The sequence below is a fragment of the Ursus maritimus genome, unplaced genomic scaffold, assembly GCF_017311325.1.
Source record: "Ursus maritimus isolate PB19 unplaced genomic scaffold, ASM1731132v1 scaffold_4, whole genome shotgun sequence".
Lineage (NCBI taxonomy): Eukaryota > Metazoa > Chordata > Mammalia > Carnivora > Ursidae > Ursus > Ursus maritimus.
Window position 1 is genome coordinate 4,372,747 of NW_024426552.1, and position 25,408 is coordinate 4,398,154.

The window sequence follows — 25,408 nt, forward strand, 5'->3', positions numbered from 1 at the left end:
CCCCCCCCCCCCCCCCCCCCCCCCCCCCGCCCCCTGGAGGCAACATCTGTCGGCTTTATAATCACTTTTATTTGTCTGCAGCACATGCCAGGCACGGAGAGCTACATCGGTAATAAGTCATTTCACACCCCGGCAACCCTGTAGTGGCGGCTCCTCTTACCTCCTTTTGCAGATGAAACCACTGAGGCCCGGGAACACTGATGTGCCCCAGGTCAGAGGTCATGGGCTTCACGACCGCACCCTGCTGCCTGCTGCCGTTTGAGCCCCAACTGGGTGCCCGGCGCCTTACAGGTGGTGTGAAGCCCAGTGCTTTCTCATCGGGAATGTGGTCTTGTGGATGCAGGACCTGGAAGGCTGTTTCTTGAACTATTCTTTGATCATTCCAAGACAGCAGGGAGGGGCGGAGAGAAGCTCTTCTTGTGCTCTCAGGAGGAAGAGTGATGCCAGAATGGAGGCATTCCATGCTGATGGTTTTTCTAGAAATTACTGTTAACTGTTCACAAACATCGGCAAACAACAGATTTTACCGCAAACCTTAGAAACTGTCAAAATGGTTAGTTCTGAAATGTTTTCTTTTCTGGGTTTGGGGTAGTACGTGAAGAAATGGGGGCATGTGGGTGTTTTATGGAATTTTTCCCCCATGCGTTTGTTAAGAAGTGGGAGATTCCACGTGGCTTATTCAGAAAGTCAGGTGTGGTTTCCATCTGGTGCACAGTTCTGGACCACCTGCTCCACGCTGGGTGCCCACCCCTCCTCCCCATGGACCGTCTGCAGGAGTGAGCAAGGGGCGTCTCATGGCCTGCTGTGGCTTCCCTGGACCCCATCCTTAAATCCTTACCCGAATGGGACTGTGCCCAACGCCACATCCATTTTTGTCCCAGCCTCTGAGAGCTGCAGGCGCCGGCCTGATGATGCCGCTGGGGCGTGACAGTGCCTTGAGTTGACCCCGGGTCTTTGCCCCCCTTTAACCTCCCCCGAACTTGAGGGTCAGTGAGTAGTCACCTTGTGCCCACTTCTAGTCCCTTCCCTGTGTCCTCCGTTGCCAGAGGCAGCCTGGCAGACGTCTCGGCTGCGGCGAGAGCTTTGTTACCAACAGCCAGCCCTGGACCCCAAGGCAGGCGAGCCCCAAGCTCCTTGCGCCTGCGTTGTGTGGGGAAGAGGCGGGCGAAGGTGAATTCCAAGGTGAATGAGGGAAAACTGCTATTTGCTCCGGAGAGAGCTGACTCTCGTCTAGAACGTCTTCTAGTTCCTTCTCCGTGTGTCTCCTAAGAACTAACTGGTATCAAAATCACAGTCTTATCGTTCGTTCTTCTAGGTCATCTTGGACGTCCCACGGCTTTGCCATTACCTGATGCGGCTGATAAAATCAGGATGGCTTTAAACTCAGTAAGTGGTTAATTATTACCTTCCCAGTCTTTCCTTTGTTCCCTTATTCCCGCTGTTATTTTCCGAAATGTGTTGGGCAGCATTTTAAGAGCTGGCTGAGGGGAAGGCGTGTGCTCCGTGGGTGCTGGTCAGGGCGCCCCTCTGTTAGGGTGGGTGGGAGTGGGTCAGGGTGCAGGCACACAGCGGCTGCGCCCCCAGAGAGTGCCCCAGAGCTGTCGGGTGGGTATGGGCTATGCACTGCTCACCTGGGCCTCTTCTCTTCCTGCCCTGTGGGTGAGTTTCGGGGTGAGCTGTGGGGACAGCCAGGGGTGCAGGGGTGCCGGGAGGGAGTAAGTCCCAGGGAGGAACAGGTGTGTGGGGGCATCACTGGCCAGCACACCCCTGGGCAGCCCAACTTCCGGATAAACCGGAGAGGCCGTGATTGAATGTAACATTGGGCTGACTGTCCCTCTCCCTGGATGCCCCCCGCCCCCGAAACAACTCTGGAGACAAATGCAGTTATCTTTGTTCCCCATTATATCTCACTGGTTCATCTTATCCCTGGGAATGCGTGCATGCAATACAGAGTTGTGGTTAATAACCAACATTTTCCGTATCTTGTATCTGGAAAATAGCCCTTTTGCTTTTCCCTCTTTAGCTGTTGCTGGTTTTTATTTTCACTGGATCCATTTTAAATGTCATATCCCCTGCACAGGACTTTGCCGGGACAGACTGCTATGCCTGCCACAACCTTTTTGGGGTGGGACAGCATGTTCTTAGATGCTTCTGATAGAGACCAAACCCATGTGCTACTTTTCTTTGGCCTTTGGTGCCCTGTTTAGATTAGAGATTACACTGTTTCCCTTTCTGTCCACTGCTGTGGTTCAGAGTTACCATCTTTGGACTTGTGAAGGAGAGCTCCAGAGAGCTCCGGTGAGTTATTAAGCAGAGGTGAACTCTGGCTGCCAGCACTTGGCTCGTTCCTGTATAATCTCGCTTCCCTGGAGGCCTCATTTCAAATGCTAAGCATTGCGTTGCCTGGGCTCAGAATACCAGTCCTATCTGAGACCACGGTCAACAAGAAGCAGGAGGAGAAATGAATGAGCAGGAAGTTTGAGGGGCCCTCAGATAGGAGGGCAAATGTGGCCTCCCTGCGTGGCCTTGCCAGTGGGTGATTGAGGATGGCGGGAGCAGGGGACACGCAGGCTGGCCGGCGCGGTCCCGGGTGGCCGGCTGGGGCCTTGCAGGGGCAGCCAGAGAAAGCAGTGTTTAAGTGGGCAGAGGGCGAGAAGGGCATTCCAAGGAGATGGATGGGCTGGAATAAAAGCTGCCGCTGGGGCCATACCTCCATGGGGTGTGCGCAGAGACCCAGCGGCTACAGTGCCCTGGGAGCACCTCATCGCAGCTGGACAGCCGTGGCTAACTCTTTAATGTCCCTTAGCAAAGGGTGATGCATGTCCTAAGGGAGGTGGAAAAGGAACTTTTAGAATAACATGTATAGTATGAACCTATCACTCACATTCCTCTCTGCAAAATGGGTCCATGTGTCACACCTGCGCCATCGTAGGGGACTGCTGTCATTATAATCTCCATCTCAGGGTTTCGGTGTTGACTCCTGCCCAGACTGCTACACAAGTTTTCTTTAAATTTTTTTCTACTAAATCTCAGTGTTGACCATTTACTTTCTCTTCATTTCAAAAAATGGTCAGTAAACAAACAAATATAAAAACTGTTGACAATTAGTTGAAAGTTCTGGTTAGTTCTTAGTCCAGGTAATTTCAGTGTTCAGCCCGATAAGAATCTGCAGCAGCGTTTTGGCCCCTTGTCTAAGTGTGACGGACGCACGCCTGACCTCGAGGGTTCCTGGGGTTTTACATCGTTCACCTTCTCTTTCATTGTTCAGGGGTCACCGCCAGGAGACGGACCTTACTATGAAAACCACGGATACCAGCCTGAAAGCCTCTATCCCGCACGGCCCGCCGCGGTCCCCAGCGCCTACCCGGTGTATCCGGCCCCGTACTACCCGCCCGTGGTGCCCCAGTACACCCCGAGGGTGCCGACGCACACTTCGACACCTGCCGTCCGCGTGCAGCCCAAGTCCCCTTCGGGGACCACATGCACTGCAAGTAGGACCCTTTTGCGTTTCTTTCCTACAGCAGAACCGGCGTGGGGGTCCGTGTTCTCCAGGGGGCTCTGTCGCTCACTGTCCTCCGTCTGCTGGGGCTGGCCCCATGCCCTTCCCCTCTCCCTCGCTGTCACACCTGTCACTGCCCCTCTCCCTCCTGCCTGGGGCCCTTGGAGAGCTGTCAGGCTGCAGAGCGCCTTCCTTCACTTTCCTTAACTCTCCCGTCCCAGCTTGGCCCGTACCACCACCCGAGGTGGTCTTCCCGGCCGGGCCTCTCTGCCCTGTGCTTGCCTGTGCGGCTTGTCGAGGCATCACCCTGAGTGAATGGTGAGCTCCGATGCGGGGGTCACCTACCCACCCTTCGTTTGTGGCGCTGTTCCCTGCATACCGCAAGTCACATGTAAGATGCTGGACGAGGGCTTCGCGCTCAGCGAATGAAGTGTGGTGTGGTTGGCACTTGGAAGTATGTCTGGGCTTTAAGGGTCTCGTGGACAGAGCAGTGAGGGCTCCAAGGGCTGATCCCTTCAGAGCCATGCGCTTCTTTCTAACTCTTGTTCAGCTCCTTTCTTCTTGAAGCTCTCCGAGTTTTTGTTTTTTTTAAAGATTTTATTTATTTGAGAGAGAGAGCTTGCGCGCATGGGCAGGGGTCGGGGAGGGGCGGAGGGAGAAGCCGGCTCCATGCTGAGCAAGGTGCCCAAGGTGGGGCTGGGTCCCGGGATGCTGGGATCATGACCTGTGCCAAAGGCAGACGCTCGGCCGGCTGAGCCACACAGGTGCCCCGCGCCTCCCAGCTTTGAGTGTAGCAGTGGAAGTGTTGAGAACTGCTGGGTAAACTAGTCCGGCAGAGTACTAGTACAGTTAGTACTAGCACAGCTAGTATGAGTACTAGTGGCTAGACAATTAACGTTTTTGCTGACTGTGTTTTCTTCATTTTGCGAGCGTGCATGTACACGGAGCGTGGACAGGTAAAGAGTAATATAATAAAGTGAATTTCCATGTGCTCCCAGCACATCAGAAAGCATAGAAGGGAGTCCTTAACATCTGTGCTGCTGGAAGCCCAGCGTGCCCTCCCCAGACCCCAGCAGTCCTTAACAAGCGATGTCACCCTTCTTCACCCCTGACGCGGACCTCTGCATCCCTCACTCTTCCAGAATGGCTCTCACTCCTTCCTTTTCCCAGTCAACCTCTGCTCTTGTTTATTCCCCCATCTCCGACTCTCCAGTCTCCCTCCTCCTCAATCATCCCTTCCCCTTTCCTACATGGTTCCCTCTCTCCCTCCTCCACCCGTTCCTCTCTGATCAAGGAAGTCCTCTTCTCTGCACTGATGTCTGTCTGGTGGCGGTTGGGGAGACTGAGACCAGTGGTTCTCAGTCGGGGGTGATTTTGACCCCCAAGGAACTTGGTTGGCAGTGTCTGGAGACAGTTTGGGTTCGTTAAACCCGGGAGAGGCTGCGACTGGCCCCTCCTGGGTGGGTGCCAGGGATGCTGGTGACACCTGCAGGCACAGGACAGCGTCCCACAACCAAAACCACCTGGCCGAGCTGTCAGCAGTGCCGAGCCCCAGGAGCCCTGGTCTGAGGTCGTCATGGTAGTTGGAAGGAAGCCAGGGTGAAGAGGGTTCAGGAACCTGGACAGTGGTACCTGCCTCCCCAAAAAAAGAGGGCAGTGGTCAGAAACCAAGGGTCCCCTCTTGAGGCCAGCACGTCCAAAGGGCGGAGTTTTCATACTAGTGACCATCCAACCCAGGTCGACAAGACGAGCCCACTTGCCTGACACTGACGTCTCCACTTTTCCAGGGGAGAAACCTGGTGATGGCAAGCAATCTATCAATCCCTTATCAGTGACTTCATGTGGGAAGAACACGAGCCTACGTGTATGGTTCTGCATTCTAAAACTGCCCTTTCAACTAAAAAATTGCTTAGTGAACTTGCTGTTTTGTTTTATTTTATTTTATTTTATTTGACACAGAGAGGGAGAGGGAGAGCACAAGCAGGGGGAGCAGCAGGCAGAGGGAGAGAGAGGAGCAGGCTCCCTGCTGAGCAGGGAGCCCGTTGTGGGGCTCCATCCCAGGGTCCAGGGATCATGACCTGAGCTAAAGGCAGACACTTAACCAACTGAGCCACCCAGGCGCCCCCTACCTTGCTATTTTAAAAACCATTTTATTGACTTATATAGAAACGTGTACATTTTATAAGTTTAATGTTTGGCCTTGGAAGCATTTTTTTCATTAATAAACTATTTTTAGAGTAGTTTTTGGCTTACAGAAAAATTGAGTACCACGTGCCCACATACTCCTTTCGCCCCCAAGTGTTTCCCATCATCTTGCGTTAGCGCGCTGCACCTGTTACAATCAATGGACCAGTGTGGATACATTATTATTACCTTAAGTCCATGGTTTTACATTAGGAGCACGCCCTTTTTGTTGTATATTCTGTAGCTTTCGACAATTGTATAATGAGATGTCCGTCGTTACGGTAGAATAGAGAATAGTTTCAGTGCCCTCACAATCTCCTGTGCCCCGCCCACTCATTCCCACCTTGTTCCCCCGACACTTGGCAGCCGCTGATCTTCTGTCTCCATTGTTCCGCTGATCTTCTGTCTCCATCGTTCCGCTGTTTCCAGAATGTCGTGCAGCTGGAATCATATAGTACATAGCCTTGTCGGAGCCTTGATAGTGTTCTGCAAGTTACGTAAAGAGCACAAATCCAGAAGAAACCATCAGGCATACAAGGGCCACCTGGGCACTCCCTGTGTCTGTTTGTATAGAAACAGTCCTGAATGTTTCACACGGAGCCCCATACGTTCACGTCTTCACATCTGGGGTTTGGAGAACTGAAGGTCAGCGTCTGTGATGCAGATGGCTGGCCGGGGACACGTTAGGGCTGAATCAAGCACAGATGACATCGGTCATGATGAAGGGACATGATCGTATGTTGTAATGAAACGTAACACTGGCGCAGTTGCCAGTCAGCTCCTAAGTCAAGTCTGGACCGACCAGACCCTGACTGCCAGATGCCTGTACACCAGAGGTAGGATCAGGGGTTCCCACTGCTTACGTGAGAGCTGGTCGGGTGGCCATACGCTCAGTGAGAGGTTCAGAACACTTTATTTAATAGCTTTTAGCTCACCGGGCGCATTATGTTATTGCAGATAAAATAACAGGAAAGCCCCCAAAAGGAAGAAATCCTCCTTGGCTTACGAGTCAGATTGGCCGTTTGGAATTTCCCCTGTGACTCCTCTGCCACTCCACCCTGCCCTGCCCTGAGACCTATCACTGGAGGCCCAGTTCTGATAACGTGGCTTGGTGGCACGTGGCTCTCCTCAGACCAGTGGCCTCCGCCTCCCCTGGGAGCCTGTTGGGACTGCAAATTCACGCCTCCCCCAGCAGACTGAGTTCCTGGTGGTGAGGGCCAGAAACTGGGCAGCAGGCTCCCAGGCGATTCCTGAGCCTGCCACAGTTGGAGAGCGTGGTAAAAAGATGAGAGCCGTGGCTTTGAGCGCGGATGGATAGGTCAGCCCCTGTCCACCTGACTCCAAGAAGCACAGAAGTGTACCGGGGGTGCCTGGCCTCCCCCACACTCCAAGACACCTACCTGGGTGTCCTCCTGTAAACGGGGGGGGGGGGGGGGGGGGGGTGGGAGGGTCTGTGAATGCCTTCTCCCCTCCCTCCCCTCTGCCTCTCCCCGTTGAGGAAAGCTGCTCGCACCTGGGCACCTGGCGTAGGGACTGCTGGGTGTGGTGTGAATACGGCTTTTGGCTTACACTCTGACCAGCAGTGACCTGTGGGTTTGTTGTGACTGGAGAACGTTGGTGACCGACTCTGAATGACTTCATCCTTTCCTGAGAGTGAGCTCGGACAAGGGCAGATGTCAGCACTGCCCAGTGGCAAGTTCACAGGGACGGGAGTGTTCTACCCCTGCCTCTCCAGTAGGGCAGCCCCTGGCCACACGTGGCTGCTGAGCATTTGAATTTACATAACTATGAATAAGTATTTAATAAATTTCGTGATAAGGAACTGAAGTGCAGACAGCCACATGTGGCTAGTGGCTGACGATGGGACGCTGTGGGTCCGTGGCGTCCGCTCCCTAAACTGTCTTGAGTAAGACAATTTATTCTTTGAGCACCGCTGCCAGGGAGGTGGTAGTCGGGGACATGATTACTGTTCTATGCTTGTAATCACCGAAACAAAGTATTTTCCCTCTTTTAGACAACTTTTTACATGAATCATTTAACTATTCTAAGACCATACCTTTTTTTTTTTTTTAAAGATTTTATTTATTTATTTGAGAGAGAGAGAGAGCATGGTGGGGAGGCCAAGGCAGGGCTTGATCTCACGACCCTGAGATCATGACCTGAGCAAAACCCAAGAGTCAGATGCTTACCGACTGCAGCCAGGCACCCCAAGACCATACCTTTTTAAACCTAGCAGAAGTATAAGTTACTGCATATCATGGCTTCCTGCTTTTGTGCTCCAAAAAACTGAGTGCTCTGGGAGAGGTGAGACCTCCCCAGATATGTTCTTAAAATTCGAAGTCTCATTTTTAAGTGTATAAGAAGTTTGGCCTGACATGCTGTACTCTTAAAAGTAGCACGTAAAATTTGGGAGTGTAACTGCTAAGAAACTTCGTGACTCCATTGTGTGCCCCCCCCACTTTCCCCAGAGGCCAAGAGAGCCCTGTGCATCACCGTCGCCCTGGGGGCCGTGCTGGCAGGAGCCGCCGTGGCCGCCGTCCTGCTCTGGAGGTTCAGTAAGTGCCGGCGGGGGGCCAAGTCTTCGCAGGTGCCTGCTCTCCGTGGGTGGACCTCCAGCCCTTCCGGCTGTCTTCTCTCTCCTTCTCTTTGGTGATGGGGACACACGAATAACCCTTCTCATCCGATCGCGTTCTCCGGGTCATGAGTCACTTTCGTGATTCATCCTAATCTGCGGGCTGTCAGCCTCGCACGCCGTGAGCAGAGGACTGACCCACTCCGACTATATCCAGTGCTCTGGGGCGCTGGGCGCCGCCCGGCACTGGGGAGCACAGACTCCCTGCCTTGGGGCCACACCTGTCCCTGAATCTTGGTGTCGCATCACCTGCTACGTGCTGGGGCGTGCCTTTCCTGTGCCACCTCGTGAACCACAGCCCGGCCTTTTCCGTCAGCCCGGGGCAGTGCAGACTCACGGTGCGTGACCGAGCACAGAAGTCCCCTGTGTGGCAGAGAGGACGTGGGGGTGCTGTCCGAGTCCAAGGCTGGGGGCCCCTCCCACTCCCCCTGGAGGTGGTGCACCAGGGGCTCCCCTGCTGCTGGCTGCCAGCCCTGTTTCCTGTGCTATCGATGGTGGCAGGGACACACCTGCTCCTTAGTAGAATAAAGGGGGGAAAGCTGCTTCTCCTGTTGCTTGGGGTCCAGAGAGTGGACGCCGGAACTCATGGTGGGTGTGTGGGGTTTTCGTGGCCTCCCAGGCTGACTGGGTCTCCCTCCTGTCTCTCTGCCAGTGGAGAGCAAATGCTCGGTGTCCGGGATAGAGTGCGGCTCCTCGGGAACCTGCATCAGCCCCTCTCAGTGGTGCGACGGGGTCCTGCACTGCCCCAGCGGTGAGGACGAGAACCGATGTGGTAAGTCGAGGCCGTGTGTGCACGTGCAGAGGCAGCCGCTCTGCCCAGGTGCCCAGACTGCGGCCCTTATCAGGCATGATGGCCAGCCCTGTGTCTGACACGGCCACCCAGTAGGTCACTGAACCGCAACCTGGAGGCTGCACCTTTGGTCTAAGCCCAGATGGGGAGCCAGGCTCAGAGAGGGTGCGCTCCCGGCCCAGCATCACACAGCGGTGGGAGGGAGACGGCGGGGCTAGGGCCACTCTGACGGTGTGCTCCACTCGGAGAGAGAGGAGTGCGCTCTGTATTTTCAAAGCCAACTCGCCTTTAAGATGACGTGTATCTCTTGTCACAGAGCAGGCCACTGGCTTTGGCTTTTTCTTTCTTTCCGTTAATTGTAAGGAGTGATTTCAAGGGTGGTGAAGTGGCTGTCCTGGAAAATGGTGCCTGTGCAGGCGTGGTGCCCATATCCACCCACAGCCACCCCGGCGGGACCCTGACCCTGTCTGGCACCGGCCGGGGGACAGCACGTGGCTGTTTCCCAGCCGCCTCCGTGTCGTGCGGGTGGGTGGAGGTGGAGAAGCCGAGCATCGTCAGCCGCGCGTAACGGATCTCTGCCCCGGCATGGAGCTGGCTCATTTCTCCTGACGAGCTTTTAGTCTGTCCGCCCGCAGAATGTGTTAGCCAGCCAGCCCGATGACACGTGGGGCCGTGGCCCTGAGCCCCGTGTCCTGCTTCCTCTGCGCGCTCTGACATGCTTACCCAAGAACCTCTTGTTTTCAGACAAACAATTCAAAATTGTAGCATCAGAGGGATTCCCAGGAATATCACGAGCAGCTTTCCTCTGTTCCCCTCAAGTTTCTCCTAACTCCTCAGGGTTTCATTTACACACAGGAAAGGTTGTGGCCGGTGGAGGGTGCGGGTCCCCTTTCTTGTCCTGCGCCATCCTGCGTGCTGCCCTGCACGCCCCCCCCCCCCCAGTCTCGGCACCTGTGTGGGGCACGCTGCTGGCTGTGGCCGGTGGGACTCCCCAGGGAGGAAGGCTGGGCCCTGGCCCTGGCTCTGCGCAGCCCCTGGGGTCGCCTGTGTCCGCGGTGGATGCCTTTCTGTCCCATGAGCTGTGCCCGTGTCCCGGGGAGTGTCTGCCCTTGGCACTGACCCGCTCCTGCCTTAAACTTCCAACACGGCACCTTGCCTGTGTGTCGGTGATGATGTAGTTGTCACCGTTTTCTTAAGTAGGGGCACTGAGGCTCATAGAGCTCGGTTAAGCTATCATGTGTGATGGCTTTTGGTGTTTTTGTATGTGTGCACGCACGTGTGCAAGGAGAAACTCCAGCAAGACAAACTTGTTATGTTGCCTGCAGACTCTGCCTCCCTCTTTTGTTAATGTTCAGGTTGTATTTATTTAAATACTTTGAATTAATATCGTCAGGGAGAGCAGAATCAGGCGGTACCAAGGATACACAGGGACAACTTGGTCTCCCCCACTGTGCTCACACGCACGCACACACGTGTGCCCATTCACCGGCCAATCACGATTCTTTCTCAGGGGCAACAAATAACGCGTTTCTTGCTTCTCCTTCCGGAGAGTTTTTAAGTGAAAAAGCAAATATGTGTGTGCGTATTTCCTGCTGTCCTCATTGCTCAGTGGTCACTGCCCAGCTGACCTCGCCGGCCTTGGTGACACATCCTGGGGACCGTTTCTGGTTTCCCACGGTGGCACTCCGTGCTCCGTTTCTGGATGGTGCACAGTGTGTCTGTCCACTCTCGTAGCACCTGGCTAGCTCGCACATGGTGCGTGGCATCACTGGTCCCGGAAACATCGGGAAATAATCAGACCACGCCTGCTCACTTCCCAGGGAGTGAGCCCGGAGGACCAGTGAGCTGTGGCCACAGATGGCGGTCGAGAATGAGATCTGTGATAACCAGGTCCTCATTTTATATTTTACATCCCATGTATTCCCCCCAAATCTCAGAGCACAGTGTCACATGCTTCTCAACTTTGTATAAGAGACGTCGTGTGGAACACAGCATGTAGCAGCATGCCCTCTTTCATGGCACACTGTTCTCAAGGTTGTTTATGTGAGTGTGTGACACCGGTCGGTCCTCCAGCCACATGGGGTCCTGCTCTGTGGCTATGCCCCTCTCTATGCAGCCTCCCACACAAGGAAAATTCTCAAGATTCTGGATTGTGGGAGAAGGTACTGGAATAGAGAGAGGCTGAAACTATGTCTATAATGTTTCATTTCTCTAAACAAAAGAGCTGACATCGTTCGGGCAAAGCGTGGCTGGATTTAGAGGTAGGGCCATGCACCAGGGGACCTGAACATCTTGGGGTGCTCTGCTAGGATCCGGGGGGTTGGGCAAGAGGAATCAATGTGTTGTTCAAAGTGATTGCTTAAAGATCATTTTTTTTAAAAGATTTTATTTATTTATTCGACAGAGATAGAGGCAGCCAGCAAGAGAGGGAACACAAGCAGGGGGAGTGGGAGAGGAAGAGGCAGGCTCATAGCGGAGGAGCCTGATGTGGGGCTCGATCCCAGAACGCCAGGATCACGCCCTGAGCCGAAGGCAGACGCTTAACGGCTGTGCCACCCAGGCGCCCCTTAAAGATCATTTTTTAAAAACCCTTTACCTTATTCATTTATTTAAAAAAAACATTAGCTTTATCAAGGTATAATTCACATACCATAAAATTCATCCTTTAGAATATACGATTTGGTGGTTTTTACACATCCACATAAGTGTGGCCATCCCCACATCAGTTCTGGAATACTTTCATCATCACCTGCTAAGGGAACCCTGAGCGGTCCCCCGCTTGTCCCTCCTTCTGCCCCAGCCCCACCCCGGGCTCCAGGCAACCACTCGCCTACCCTCTGTTGCTGTGGAGTCCCTACTCGGGGCGGCTCATAGACACGGGCGGGCGGTGTGCAGGCGTGTGTCCAGCTGCCTGACTCAGCAGAATGTCTTCGTGGCTCCCGTGGGCTGTAGTGTGGGCCGGCGCTTGGCCCCTTTCAAGGCTGGACGGTAGCCCGTGGCAGCACTCTATCCGTTCACCTGCTGCCGGCCGCTTAGGTTCTCCCACCTTCGGGCTGTTGGGAATAATGCTGCTTGCTGAATATACGCGTGCGCGTCCTTAGCTGACCACCTGCTGTCAGTCCTGGGGGGTAAAGAGCACTTGAGGGCCAGGAAGGGATAGACCAGGGACACCCCCCGGGGGGTGGTCAGTGCCTCGGGAACAGGGGACCCAGTGCGGCCACCTCGGAGCCTTCGTGTGGAGGGCTGGGGGGCGCGGGTGTGTGTGGACAGCCTCCCGGAACTCACAGACCTCTCCCCTGCTGCAGTTCGCCTCTACGGCCCGAACTTCATCCTCCAGGTGTACTCGGCCCAGAGGAAGTCCTGGCACCCTGTGTGTCAGGACGACTGGAATGACAGCTACGGGAGGGCCGCGTGCCAGGACATGGGCTACGGGTGAGTGTGGCCCCCGCCCCAGAAACCCAGGAAGGGTCCTGTCCACCCCTCCCTGGACGTGCCAGCACACCAGTGCTGGGGACAGTTGTCTCCTGCCCAGAGCTGGTCGGGGAAACCAGCAGGTGCCCACCGCATCCCCCTGCCTCCCCTGCATCTGGAGATCAACTCATTGCCACCAATCCTGCCGCCTCCGGGGCCTCCATCCACTCCCCTTTACCCGGGGATGTCCTGCGCAGTGGTCACCAAGGTCCAAGGTGCTAGCTGAGGGCCTTGGTGGCTCTTTTCTCCAGGAGCCTCTAGGCAGAGTTGAAGCCTCACCTCCCCAGCCACCCTGGGTGGGGCTGGGTTGTCGCTGGGGGAGGTCAGAGGGAACAGACCATCCTTGACCTTCACCGTGTGCATGCTTGGGAGAGGCACTGAAGCCTTTGAATGGGAGAGAAGTGACAGATGTATGTGGAAGAGAATTCAGTCCTGCATGGGGCACAGGGAGGGTGGGTGGGGCAGGAGGGCCCCTCCCAGGGTTCCCAGCCAGGGGCTCCTTGGAGCACATGGCGGCCATCTGACCCCACAGGGATAGGCTGTGTGATCTTATTGTCCCCACCTCTTCCTTGGGGTATCCCCGTAAGTCTTCTGTGTAATACTGGGGGGGGGGTCGCCATATGTCAGTTTTCAAAATTAATTACTACTTGATAAGAAATTTGGCATCTTAGCTAGTGAAATATTTCAAAATACCATCCCCGAGTTGCAGTCGAATAACATAGTGAGGCCCCCATCACGGTCTGATGGGATTCTATAGCTGGGGCTGTTTGAACATCTGTACATTTTCTTAAGTTACATGTACTCACACATCCCTAGTCTCATGGTTTCTTTATCTTGACCCAAACCAGACTAGAAAAAAACGAACAGAAAGCTTTTACCTGACACATCTGGGTTATTGGGGGGAAAGATGGGTGAACACAGTGTCACTTGGTTAGAACTCAATGCTTTTGTTTTGCAAATGCTAAGGTGTTCCTCTTAATCCGAGCACCATACAAGAGTCGTATGATGATATGACACGGGGTTTGCCGTTGCTTATGATGAAGCCCTTGTCTTATTTAACATTTCGTGCCTCTTTTAGGAATAGTTTTTATTCTAGCCACGGAATTGTGGATGACAGCGGGGCCACCAGCTTTATGAAGCTGAATGTAACCGCTGGCAATATGGACCTCTATAAGAAATTATACCACAGGTACGTGATTTCCTTTCTGCTTTAAGAAAGTCTGTAACAGGAGCGAGTAGGAGACAGCACGGAGGATCAGAGCGCCAAGGCTGATTGCTCTGGGCCGTAATTGCGGGTGCATGGCCGAGTTTCTCATTGGGAGGAGATGGGACTCTAAGCTGGGCTGCTTGCTCAGGGTTCATTCTCAGGAAGCAGTTAAGGGTTATTTGCCATTTTGTTTGTGCCCTTGATGGCACTGGATAACATTGTAAAATGGAGAGTCCTCCTTACTGCTTTGCTTTGCTTTTTTAAGATTTTGTTTATTTGAATGAGCGAGAGAGAGCGAGCATAGTGGGAATCAGTGGGGGACAGAGGCAGAGGGAGAAACAGAGTCCCCGTTGAGCAGGGAGCCCGATGTAGGGCTCAGTCCCAGGACCCTGGGATCATGACCTGAACCAAAGGCAGACGCTTAACCGACTGAGCCACCCAGGCGCCCCCTTAACTGCTTTTCTTTACTCCCTGGCCATTAGAGATGTCCATGCTACGTGTCACAGTGTGTCTCCAGAAATCCCAGAGAAAGCCTTAGGGTCCCAGCCAGGTGACCAACTAATCCTGCTTTGCCCTAGACTTTGCCAGTTTCAGCCCAGAGGTCCTGCTTGCCAGGGATCCCCGCAGTCCCAAGCAGCAGGGTCGGCTGGTGCCCCAGCCCTAAGCCACCTTGTCAGATGATTGCTGTGCCAGGGGTCGGCCACATTCTGGGGGCCTGGGAGAGGGTGACTAGTTCAGTTTAGCCGATGTGAAGCCAACTGGTGGCCCTGGGCAGGTCATAGTGTGGCCAGTGGATGGAAATGAACCTTATCAACAGATCACATGATTGATGGCTTACCCGGGTAGGAGGGTGGAGCAAAGGGTGGGCTTAAGCTACTTGTTCTGTTTTGCATACGTGTAAAGCATTTGCAGTTTCCCTAGGATCATCATTATTACCTGCATATTCTCTAATATAAAAGTCACACAGTGTCCTTTGTGCATGAGCCTTGGTCAGCTCCCAGGTTCCTATCACTCATCCCCAGGTGGCTAGCCAAGCCATCTCCTCCCTGTCGGCCAGGTGCCAGGAGCTGCCCTGGACGGCAGGGTGAAGTAAGCATGCTGCCCCTCCTTTCCTTTGAGTGGGAGGCGGGCTGCAGCTTGCATTCCTGGTGGCTGCTGACCTCGGAGGCTAGGGGGCTGACTTCCGCCCAAGCTGCCCAGCCTGGCTGTCCCCAGGAATGTGACAGGGTGAGCCCAGGAGGAGGGCCGTGCTCACCAGGTGCACGCAGCAGAACAGCGGGGCTGTGTCCTGCCTGCCCAGGAAGCCAAACACAGCTGCTGCCTGGGCTCTTTGTAAGTGCTGGGTGTTTCTGGTCTTCCTGCTAACAGGCAGCCGCAGGGCTGAGCAGGGACGGAAGGCTGTCCCCTCTCCGCGAGAGCCCCGGGGACTCACAAGGTGGCTGCTGGGTTTGGAAGGAAAATGAGGAGGTCGTTGCCCGGCATGGGGTGTCCCATACATGTAGGGGGGCGATGGAAGGCTCCTTTCTTTTTGCTCTGGTACCCGAGTTGCAGGCTCCTAGTGGGGCTCCCTGAGCAGTCTCCGCGTGCCCACGCGCTGGTTGCTGTGCACCGCACCTCCACACAGAGGACAGTCGGCTTTGTGATTCCTAGAAAACATCTTCTTTTAATGGGAACGTGTCTTTTCTTGTGCCCCACAGCCGAAGACCACCCGGACACGCATGTCTGTGGAACCATGGGGCCTCTCAGTGTGAGGGTACACAGGACTTGGGCTTGTGTTGGATCATTTTCGGGAGGTTCAAGGAAGCAGGGCTTTGCTCTGGATTGGATGCTGTTAGGAAGCGAGGTGATTTTGTGATTGGTATCTTAACGCTGTTTTTCTGGAAGGGGACTGCCATGAAGCCAGGCTACGGCAGGATTGGCAAATAGGCGCCATCACTCCTGGTGGCCAGCAAAGGGGGCTGGTGGTCACTGTGCGGCTTGGACACAGTTGGCGGTCTGGCTCCTTGCGGACCCTGAAATCGCTGGCGTTCAGGGGAACACACGGCCAGTCGCGATGCCTGCGTGTTAGGGCTGCTTCTCTCCGTCCGGTGTATTAGGGGAAGATTCCCGCTGAGACAGAATGCACTGGTTATTTGCCTTTTAACTGTAACCTTAAACACCACCCATACCAGTAACTTTTCTTCGGCTCCCGAGCACATGGTTGGTTGTCTCACTTTCTGTGCAGTACGTTGTAAAGCAGTCATAGGAACCCGGAAATTTCCAGATGGCTTCCGGACAAATCAGAGGGTGATTTTAAGTTCCGGGAATACAAATAATAGCTCATGTTATTAGGTGCCTACCGTGACAACCCCTCTGACGTGGTACCCTTAGTGTCCCATTCTACAGGTGGGAGACACTGGGGCGCGGGGAGGTGAACTAGCCCAAGGGCACGCGGCCGCGACTTGAAACCCGGGCTTTGACTCGGTGTCTGCTCTTGGCCAGTGTCCCCCGTGTAGATGTACTGTACTTATCTGAGTCTTCAATCGTGGGCCCTTCCACGCCTGGGGAGGCAGGGGAGTGAGAATATTGGAAGAAAATGTTAATTCTAAGTATTTTGAGAGTCAAGCATCTCTTGCTTATCATAGTGACCAGAACGTCCCCTGTTCTTCTGCAGTGACGTCTGTTCTTCGAAAACGGTGGTTTCTTTACGCTGTATCGGTAAGTGATTCTTGCTTACCTCCCCCCCTCCGCCAATCAAGAACCCGCTTACCCTCAGAAATGCCTTCCCTGTGTCTGGGGAGGTAGGGTGATGGGTTGGGAAGTGTCCAGAGGACTTGCACCCTGTCTGCACCCCAGATCCCCGCAAGGAACAGCTTTCTTGAATTGCGGTGTGCTGGAGATGCTTCAGCCTTGGTCTGGGAACAGCCGTCCCGTGGGGACGGTCAATCTCGGGAAATTGACCGGGCCACTCTCCTGCCATCCCCACGTGGATCTGGAGGCCGTGGCTCTTCCCATCTCCATGTTGGGATTACTTACAGCTTCCAAACTTTTATCAGTGTGGAAGGCACTGTCCCTGTGCTCCCCTCTCTGGGGTGGCCCAGTCCTGTTTTCCAACAGGACGCTGGTCCCAAAGCTCAGCTTTTCAGTGTGAAGAGGTGAATCTAACAGCCGCTCCTGGGTGGGCTACGTGACCCAGCGGTGTCGGCCGCCACTTCCCAGCCAGGCTCAGCTCCAGCTTCTTTAGGCCCCAAGAGAGCGTGGTACCCGCCCCACTCGCCAGCCCTTGCCGTCCACCTCGTGCGGCCTGAGACCCACACACTTGAGCAGTTTGCAGGTGCACTGGTTGGACACTCGTGGAACCCCGGCTCCTTTACGCTGGCGGGGATAGGGACAGGACCGGGTACTGGAGGCGCTTGGAGATCTGTCCAGGGAAGCCCCTGAGGCTTCAGCACCCCCTTCCAGCCTGCCTTTCACGTTTGGTTCTGGTCCACCCTGAACTTCTCCCCGTGCCTCTGAGGCCCCCTGCACCACCTGCCCCCTGCCACTAGGTGCGTCTGTCCTATAACTAGGCTCTTTCCTCACCGGTGAGGAAGCCTCATCTCCCTTTCTGACAAAGAACCTGGCACAAGTGGCACCAGGCCAGGCCAGGTTGCGGGTTCACACTCCCTCTCCCTCCTCCCCCTCCTTCCTCTCTCCCCCTCCTTCCTTCTCCCTCTTCCTCCTCTCTCCTCCTTCCCCTCCCTCTTCCCTCCTTCACTCCCTCCTCCTCCGTCCTCTTTCCTCCTTCCTTCTCCCTCTCCCTCTTCCCTCTCCCTCCTTCCTATTCCTCTCCCTCTTCCCTCTCCCTCCTTTCCTTTCTCCCTTTTCCTTCCTTCACTTCTGCCCTCTCCCCCTCCATCCCCCTCCTTCTTCTTCCTCTCCCACCTTCCTCTTCTTTCTTCCTCTTCTTTCCTTTACTCCCTCCTCCCTTCCTCTCCTTCTTCCTCCTTCTCCCTCTTCCCTCTTTCCTCAGTCTTCTCTCCCCCTCCTCCCTCCCTCTCCTTCTTTCTCCCCTTTCCTCCTCCTCCTCCCTCCTCCCTCCTTCCCGCCCTCCTTTGCTTTGTTCAGGAGTCTTGGGGTCTCCCCATGACTCAGGCAGGCCTGGGCCCTTTGTTATCCAGGACCCCCCACCTGGGTACGCAGGAGACACTGGTGGGGCAGAAGTGTACTCCTCTCATCTCCTTAACCAGAAAGAGACCAGGACACATTCTCTCCAATTCAGACCCTAAACGAATGGGAATGAGACATAGCTCCAGGGGCCCACCAGCCCGGCAGGAGACTTTAGGCGGAGTCGGCCGGGCGCACGCCGCGGGGGACATCGGGGTGGCCCCCGCTCATGCTCACGGGCACTGTGCTTGTCGCTTTCAGAGTGCGGAGTCACAGCGAAGATGAGCCGCCAGAGCCGGATCGTGGGCGGGAGCAGCGCCTCTGAAGGGGACTGGCCCTGGCAGGTCAGCCTGCACGTCCAGGGCACCCATGTCTGCGGAGGTTCTGTTATCACCCCCGAGTGGATCGTGACAGCCGCCCACTGTGTGGAGGAGTAAGTCCATGGGGGCGGGGGTCTTGGGCCGTGGGGCTCAGCACCCGCTCTGTGGTGCTGCTGGAGGGTCAGGTGAGATCAGCGCAGCGGAAGCCGAGCCCATCCCCCACCCCGTCAGCAGGTGCATGCGGGCATTCCCTGCGTGCAAGGCTCTGGGCGGGCTGCAGTATGCGAGCGGGTGCTGCTGTGAGCAGGACCCCGGCCAGCCTGCATCCTAGCTGAGTTCTCGGGAGCCCTGTCCTTGTGGGAGGCCTGGTCTCCCCTGGTTGCTCGTCCTGAAGACGGCACACCTGGGGACCTCACGTTGCTCAGCCTGGAGCTTCCCTGGGACCCACAGTTAGGCAGCCTTGGCCACGGTGTTGCCCACGCAGGCGGGTAGGAAGCGGGGAGGGTAGCCGTCGTTTATAGTGTTGGCTTTTGTGGAAGATACTGTCCCCTTGCCTTTTTCCTTAAACACAGTGTTTTTTTGGGTCACATCCCTATTTTGGAGGAAACTTGACTCAGCAGAGCTGTCTTTCTGATTTAGAGTGAACTTGTGCCTGGCTTGGGTCCTGGCCCCGCTGTGTGGCCTCAGGCTGTTCATGCAAGGTGTCTGACCACAGTGTCCCCTCTGCACACCTGTAGGACAAGCGAGCCTGCTCCTCCGAGGGGCTGTGGGGAGGGTGGAAGGAGCGATGTGTTTTTCCTTACTTCCTTCCACCTCCTTCCTCCTTCTGATGGCTCCCTGGGATCTGGGATTCTCCGAAAAGGGAAACACCTAGATAAAGCTAATGGCTGGATGGCTGTTAGCCCTAGAGTCTAGGCATCTGTACACATTTATTAAGCACCTAATGTGTGCCAGAAGGTGCCCTACCACGTAAAGTAGGTAAGACCCAGTCCTGCCAGACATGGGGTTTGAAACCTCGGGGAGGCATCAGGCCCAAGAGAAAGTGTTCTTCGAACCTGGAGGGTTTGCAGGCTGGTGCCAGAGCACAGGAGGGAGGGGCCGCATGGGGAGGTGGGGGGGAGCGGGGGTGGGGCCCGAGGTGTGGTGCAGAGGGAGGAGAGCCTGAGACCTTGCCAGCCTCGCCCTGTAGCTTCTGGAGGGTCGTGTCCCCTCTGGGATGCTTGGCTCCGGCTTGAGACTTTTGGATGTCACCAAATGAGTGTTTGACGTTGGCGCTTCTGAAACGCTGAGTGGTGTTTGGTTCTGTCTTCCAGACCCCTAAACAGCCCCCGGTATTGGACGGCCTTCGCAGGAATCCTGAGACAATCTTTCATGTTCTACGGACAGGGATACCGAGTGGGAAAAGTGATTTCCCATCCCAATTACGATTCCAAGACCAAGAACAATGACATCGCTCTTATGAAGTTGCAAACACCTCTGACTTTCAACGGTACGTACCCGTGTCTGTGGGGCTCAGAGCGCACGCACGACTTGGACCACATTTTAAGGACAGAGGTGGATTGGAACGAACCCTGGGCCGTGTTAACCGGAGGGAGGGGTTTGCGCAGAGCGAGGGTGGGGTGCGGGGGGCTGGCTCACAGGGCTCCCTGCTCAGCCAAGAACGTGCCTGTGGCTCCCGGGGGAAGCTGTCAACAGCTCGCTCGTCCTGCACGGTGCAGAGCGATGATTTCGTCAACACTCGAAAGTCCAGGAGGGGTTTCCAGCCACAGCACTCCTGACATTTGGGGTTGGCTGCTCTTGGTGTGGGGCCCTCCTGCTCATGGTAGGACACGGACCAAGAGCCCTGGCGTCCATCCACCCCCAGATGCCAGCCATAGCGCCTTTGAGTTGTGACAACAGTGTGTCCCGTCGCTGCGAAACTTCCCCCGGGGGCGACATCGCCTCTAGTTGAGAACTGGTCTCAACGTTTGTCAGTACTTTACTTTTTCACACGGATCCTGAAGATAAGATACTTAACAATTTACAACAATAAAAACACACGTGGTTTGCCTTAGCTTTGAAGTCGGCACCACGTTTTAGTCCATCCAAGCGTCCCTCCGGAATGTTCCATCCCACATGGGTACAGACGAAGCAGAGCTTGTCTCTCCCCTCGAGGTGTTTGGATTCAAGTTGGGACACAGTTGAGACCCAGAAGGAGCCGGTCGGTGGGGGTGGTGTCCAGCTGGGCCCTTCGAGGTGCAGGCTGGAAACGCCCATAATTGTGAGTGTTTACAAGCAGAGCTGGCTCATAATCCCACTTCCAAGCAGCACAACTTGCAGAGAAGGGAGCACCCTGCCTGTAAGAGGAAGGGGCCCGCAGGGACGGAAAGTGGGAGCGCCAGCACACGTCAGAATCTGGAATTTTCCTTGAGCAGTGGCGCTGGTACCAGGCCCAGCCGCGTACGGATGGGGAAGGTCCGGGTGAAGACTGTCGCGGAAAGCCCTCTGTTAGACCAGACCCGCTCACTGTGCTTTCTCTTCCTGGAACAGACAAAGTGAAGCCAGTGTGTCTGCCCAACCCAGGCCTGATGCTAGAGCCAGATCAGTCCTGCTGGATTTCCGGGTGGGGGGCCACCCACGAGAAAGGTGAGGCTCCCGGGCACGCAGCTCTGCGGGTTCCCCGGGACTCAGCATGGGGTTTGGATCTGGGCGGTCCGAGGTTTAATCCTGGTTCTACTACCACATGGCTAGATGACTTTGGACAATTCACCCCGTCTCTGTGCCTCAGTTTCTCCACCTGCTAAATGGGAACAGATCATACCTGCCCTACTTAGCACAGTATTCTGATTAAGTCCAGTGAAACAGAGTGTGGAAACTGCTTTTCTGAACGATAAAGGCCACGTAACTATGAGAGGTCTACACGCCCAGCGTTTGCACCCCCGTGTTGCTAACGGGTTGCCCTGAAGCCTGCCGTGCCCTTGGATGGCTGAGTGACAGCGGGCTTGGTGAGGATGGGCCTGTGTGCCCTGTGACGGCCAGCGGCAGGCTGCCAGAGCCGTGTGCCTGTGCCCCGACTCCCCAGAGGGGCAGGAGGACCTACACTGTCCAGGCGCAGGCCTGCTTAGCTGGCTGCCCTAGAATTTGCTTGCATCTCCGAGAACACACTTCAGATCAAGGAGTCCTCGCTGTTTCGTGTTTATGAAGTGTTGGAGGTGCTCAGTGGTACACAGAAGCATCTTGTGTGTGGTTTTCAGCCTTCTCAAAGGTGTTCAGGGCACACGTACACACATCCTTCAAAGCGAGGTGGGAAGTAGCAGGCGGGGTGATGTGCAGGCGCGTCGGGGAGGCGGCGGCCGAGCTGTGCCTCCAGGCGTCCAGTGTGAACACACTTACCGCAGCTGAGCCTCTGGGTGTGTACACGGCTTCACAGCGGCCGAGACATGGGAAAATGAACACAGATTTGTGGGGTACCTCCTGTGGGCTGGGAATGCAGCACCGAACAAAATAAGACAATCTCCACATTTTAAGACAAATAATCTCCACGTTTCCTCATGGATGTTGGGGGACAGAATGTGGTCAGACAGACAGGAAATAAGTAATGGAACTAGGTGCTTTTGAACAGCAGGAGGTTGTGACAGCAGGGGTCTGGCTGCTTTGAAGAGGTGATCGGGGAAGGCTTCTTGGAAGAGGCAACATTTGAGTTGAGATCTGAATGACCAGGCTGTTTAAGGAACAGATGGGGCAGTGTGGCTGGGGCACAGTGAGCCAGGGGTGAGTGTGTAGGCCGTGCAGGGCCTCATCGGCTCTGGGGAGGACACCGGCTTTTATTCTGTGAGATAGGGAGCCATCGGGAGGTTGTAAGGAGAATGACAGGGGCAGCTGGGTGGCTCAGTCGGTGAAGCGTCTCAGTTGTGATTTCTTTTTCTTTTTTTTTTTTTTAAATAAAGGTAAGAGATCTTTTTTTTTTTTTTAGATTATTTATTTATTTGACAGAGAGACAGCAAGGGAGGGAACCCAAGCAGGAGAAGTGGGAGAGGGAGAAGCAAGCTTCCTGCAGAGCAGGGAGCCCAGTGCGGGGCTCGATCCCAGGACCCCAGGATCATGACCTGAGCCAAGGCAGACGCTTCACGATTGAGCCACCCAGGTGCCCTGAGTCCTGATTTCAACTTAGGTCATGATACCAGGGTCGTGAGATCGGGCCCAGCTTTGGGCTCCACGGTCAGAGAGGAGTCTGCTTGAGGACTCTCTCCCTCTGCCCCTCTTCTTGCTCTCTCTCAAATAAATCTTATTTTTTAAAAAAGGAGAATGACATGATCTGGTGGCCCTTTGGGGAGTCACAGAAAGGATGCTGACAGGAGGGGGCTGACCCCAAGTGTGGGGAGTCATCGCTCAGACCCTCCCTGACAAGTTGGCGGCTCAGCTGGGGGTGGTGGCCTGCAGGTGGGGACACCAGGCATGTTTGGGGTGGAGCCACCTTGCAGATGGTCAGCAGCGGGGAGAGGGAGGGATCCAGGGAGGACAGCTTCTTGCTTTGTGATCTGAGCCCAGGGTGGGTGGTGGTGCAACTTTCCGAGCGCGGGAGTACGGGGTGGTGAGGATTTGGGGTAGAGGAGAGCAGTGAGAGGCTCCATTTTGGTCCCTGAAGCCCGTGGTGCCTAGAGGACACCCATGTGGAGGCGGCAAGATGGGAGGGAAGCGGTAGAGACAAGGGTCCACACTAGTTGAAAGAAGTTTTAATGTGCAGGGGAGCCGAGAGCTGGGGGTGTATGTGGAGGGCCAAACCAAGTCCCTGGGTGGTGGGAGAGGAGATTCTAGAACTTGGACGGCGGGAGCAGGGAGGCCTCCCTGAACTCAGCAGCACTGAGCACACAGCACCCATCGTAAGGATGACCCAGCATCCGAGACAAGGCTTGGGAGGAGCAGGGAGGGTGGGGAGGGGCTGTCCCTCCTGTCGCAGAGGCACACCCCTGGGAGGGGAGGGGGGCCCCACGGCAGCTCCCTGTCGTCCTCTGTCGCAGGGAAGACCTCGGACGAGCTGAATGCGGCCATGGTGCCCCTCATTGAGCCCCAGCACTGCAACAGCAAGTACGTCTACAACAACCTGGTCACGCCGGCCATGGTCTGCGCAGGCTACCTGCAGGGGAGCGTCGACTCCTGCCAGGTGACTGCAAGGGGTGGCCGTGGCCGTGGCCGTGGCCGTGGCCGTGGCCGTGGGGGCATGATGCTAACTCGGGGGAAGCGCGAGCTGCTTCGGCCCCAGGGGTTTCATTTTGTCAGCTTGTCAATGGGACAGAAGTAAGTTTCTGAACTATTTAAAATATGGTCAGCAATTGGTTGAGTAACTCCTGCCTGGTACAGACGAAAACTCCCCACCGGCATAGCCCCTGTCCCTCGCCAGGGAGACACGAAGCCCGCACACCCACTCGTGACTCCCACGGGGACGCCCACCCCGACCCCACGCTGTGCGTGGCCGGTGGTGTGTGCGGGTTGTGGTCTGAACTTCTGCTCTTGCTGCGTCCCCCAGGGTGACAGCGGAGGGCCCCTGGTCACTTTGAAGAGCCGCATCTGGTGGCTGATTGGGGACACGAGCTGGGGATCCGGCTGTGCCAAAGCCAACAGACCAGGAGTGTACGGAAACATGACCGTGTTTACGGACTGGATTTACCGACAGATGAGGGTAACTTTCCTGTCCCCCTCCTCACCGAGCGCTCCGAGCCTGGTGTCCACGCCCAGATGTCTGCGCGGTGTGGGCTCCCTGCAGGAGGCGGACGGCTAACCCCCCCCAGCACCGCACAAACTCTGTCTCCCGGGCCCTGGTTTGCAGTCGGCATCGCCTCCACCCCCCCCAACCCCGTCCTCCACGTCCCCCCGCACTGCCGACCGGCCTTCGCGGCCTGCTGCCCAGGGTAGCTCGGGTACAGAAACCGGGGGCAGAGCCTTCCTGAGTCCAGAGCCGGCTGTCCACGGCTTCCCTGTGCTCTGCTGACCATGCTTAGGTCTGGCTCAGCCGGCTCTGCTCAACCCCGCCCCCAAACTCATCCAATGAAATTCCGGTGATGGGCAGAGAGCAGAGCGAGGTAGATCGGCCAGATGCCCGGGCCCCAGGGTGGGGGGAGCAGCTGGAGTTCTCTGGTGCAAGGAAAGGTGGTGAAGGTGTAAGGTCCCAGGGGTTCCCTGCAATCCTGCGTTCTTGGATTCCCCGCCTGGCCATCTCTACTTAGCGGAGTCCTTTCCTCAGGCACTGCCTGGATCCTGGGCTGGAAACACATCTCTCTCCACCTGGGGACTCAGGGTGTGGCGCTTTCCCCAGATTTCACCCCTTCCAGGGCCAGGTCACTGGTGGAAGAGAAGGTTCTGTTGTCTTCTGCTTCCAAAGGGGCCCTGGAGGAGGGGGAAGGGCAGATCCTGTCCATGCAAAATGAACAAACCTTTTAGGATTTTTTTAAAAAAGAAGTGGGGGGGGGGTTTATTCGAGCCCAAGGGAGGACGGCTGCCAGGGATAGAGAGAGTGCTCTGGGGAAGGAATGTGTCCTCCAGGGTTTTACATGGCTTGTGTTGCTTCAAGGATGACAAATCACCACGGTGAAGGACATCCCGTAAAGTTACAGACTTTACCTTATGCTTTCAGTGTGTGCAAGGCTACAGGCTTTGGAGGTGTGGGGAGGTCTTCACTCTTACCTTGAGTCTGAGCTGTTTCTTTTAGGTTACTTGCTCATAAAGCCAAGTATAATATGGGTTTGGGGCAGAAATAGAGCCCGTGCTTTGAAGTTTGCTTCAATCATTCTGACCATGGTAAAAATTAGGGTATAGCTTCCCTGGGAACCCAGGAGCAGGGCCCACAAACATGGAAAGTTGAAAATTTCCTATATCAAACCAGAGGGGTGCCCGCCCAACTCCTTGACCTCCATGCAGTAGCAGAGATACCCCTTGGTCCCACTCAGCTCGCTCATTTGGTTAGAAGTCAGTCTAGGAGAAGAAAACAACTTGCTACCTTTTTATCGCTGAAGAAAATAACATTTCTTTTTTCCTTTTTACAGGCAAACAGCTAACCCATGTGGCCTTTGTCCTTGGCACTGCTCTGCGAGAAAATCAAGGGGCTCATTCTTCCTTCCCTGAGCATAATGTATTTTTAGAAATGATTCGAAGGTCCTTTCATTGTTATTAAATAGTGAATTTGTCTGTCTTTGGCACTCTCCACAGT

At 55.4% G+C, this 25,408-nt stretch overlaps 1 protein-coding gene across 2 annotated transcripts; it reads left to right on the plus strand.

Annotated features, from left to right (window-relative positions):
- The first annotated feature begins 1,371 nt into the window (after positions 1 to 1,371).
- Positions 1,372 to 25,408, plus strand: TMPRSS2 (transmembrane serine protease 2). Of its 2 annotated transcripts, XM_040621677.1 has the most exons (13): positions 1,372 to 1,386; positions 3,269 to 3,491; positions 8,152 to 8,238; positions 8,968 to 9,087; positions 12,411 to 12,537; positions 13,655 to 13,765; positions 16,437 to 16,480; positions 18,170 to 18,341; positions 19,542 to 19,717; positions 20,758 to 20,853; positions 23,226 to 23,368; positions 23,732 to 23,884; positions 25,245 to 25,408. In XM_040621677.1, the coding sequence occupies exons 1-13, from the start codon at positions 1,372 to 1,374 to the stop codon at positions 25,254 to 25,256; spliced, it is 1,479 nt and encodes a 492-aa protein (XP_040477611.1). In that variant the 3' UTR covers positions 25,257 to 25,408. The 2 variants fall into 2 exon arrangements, with proteins under 2 accessions (XP_040477611.1, XP_040477610.1); XM_040621676.1 differs by lacking the exon at positions 25,245 to 25,408 and having other exon boundaries at positions 23,732 to 24,457.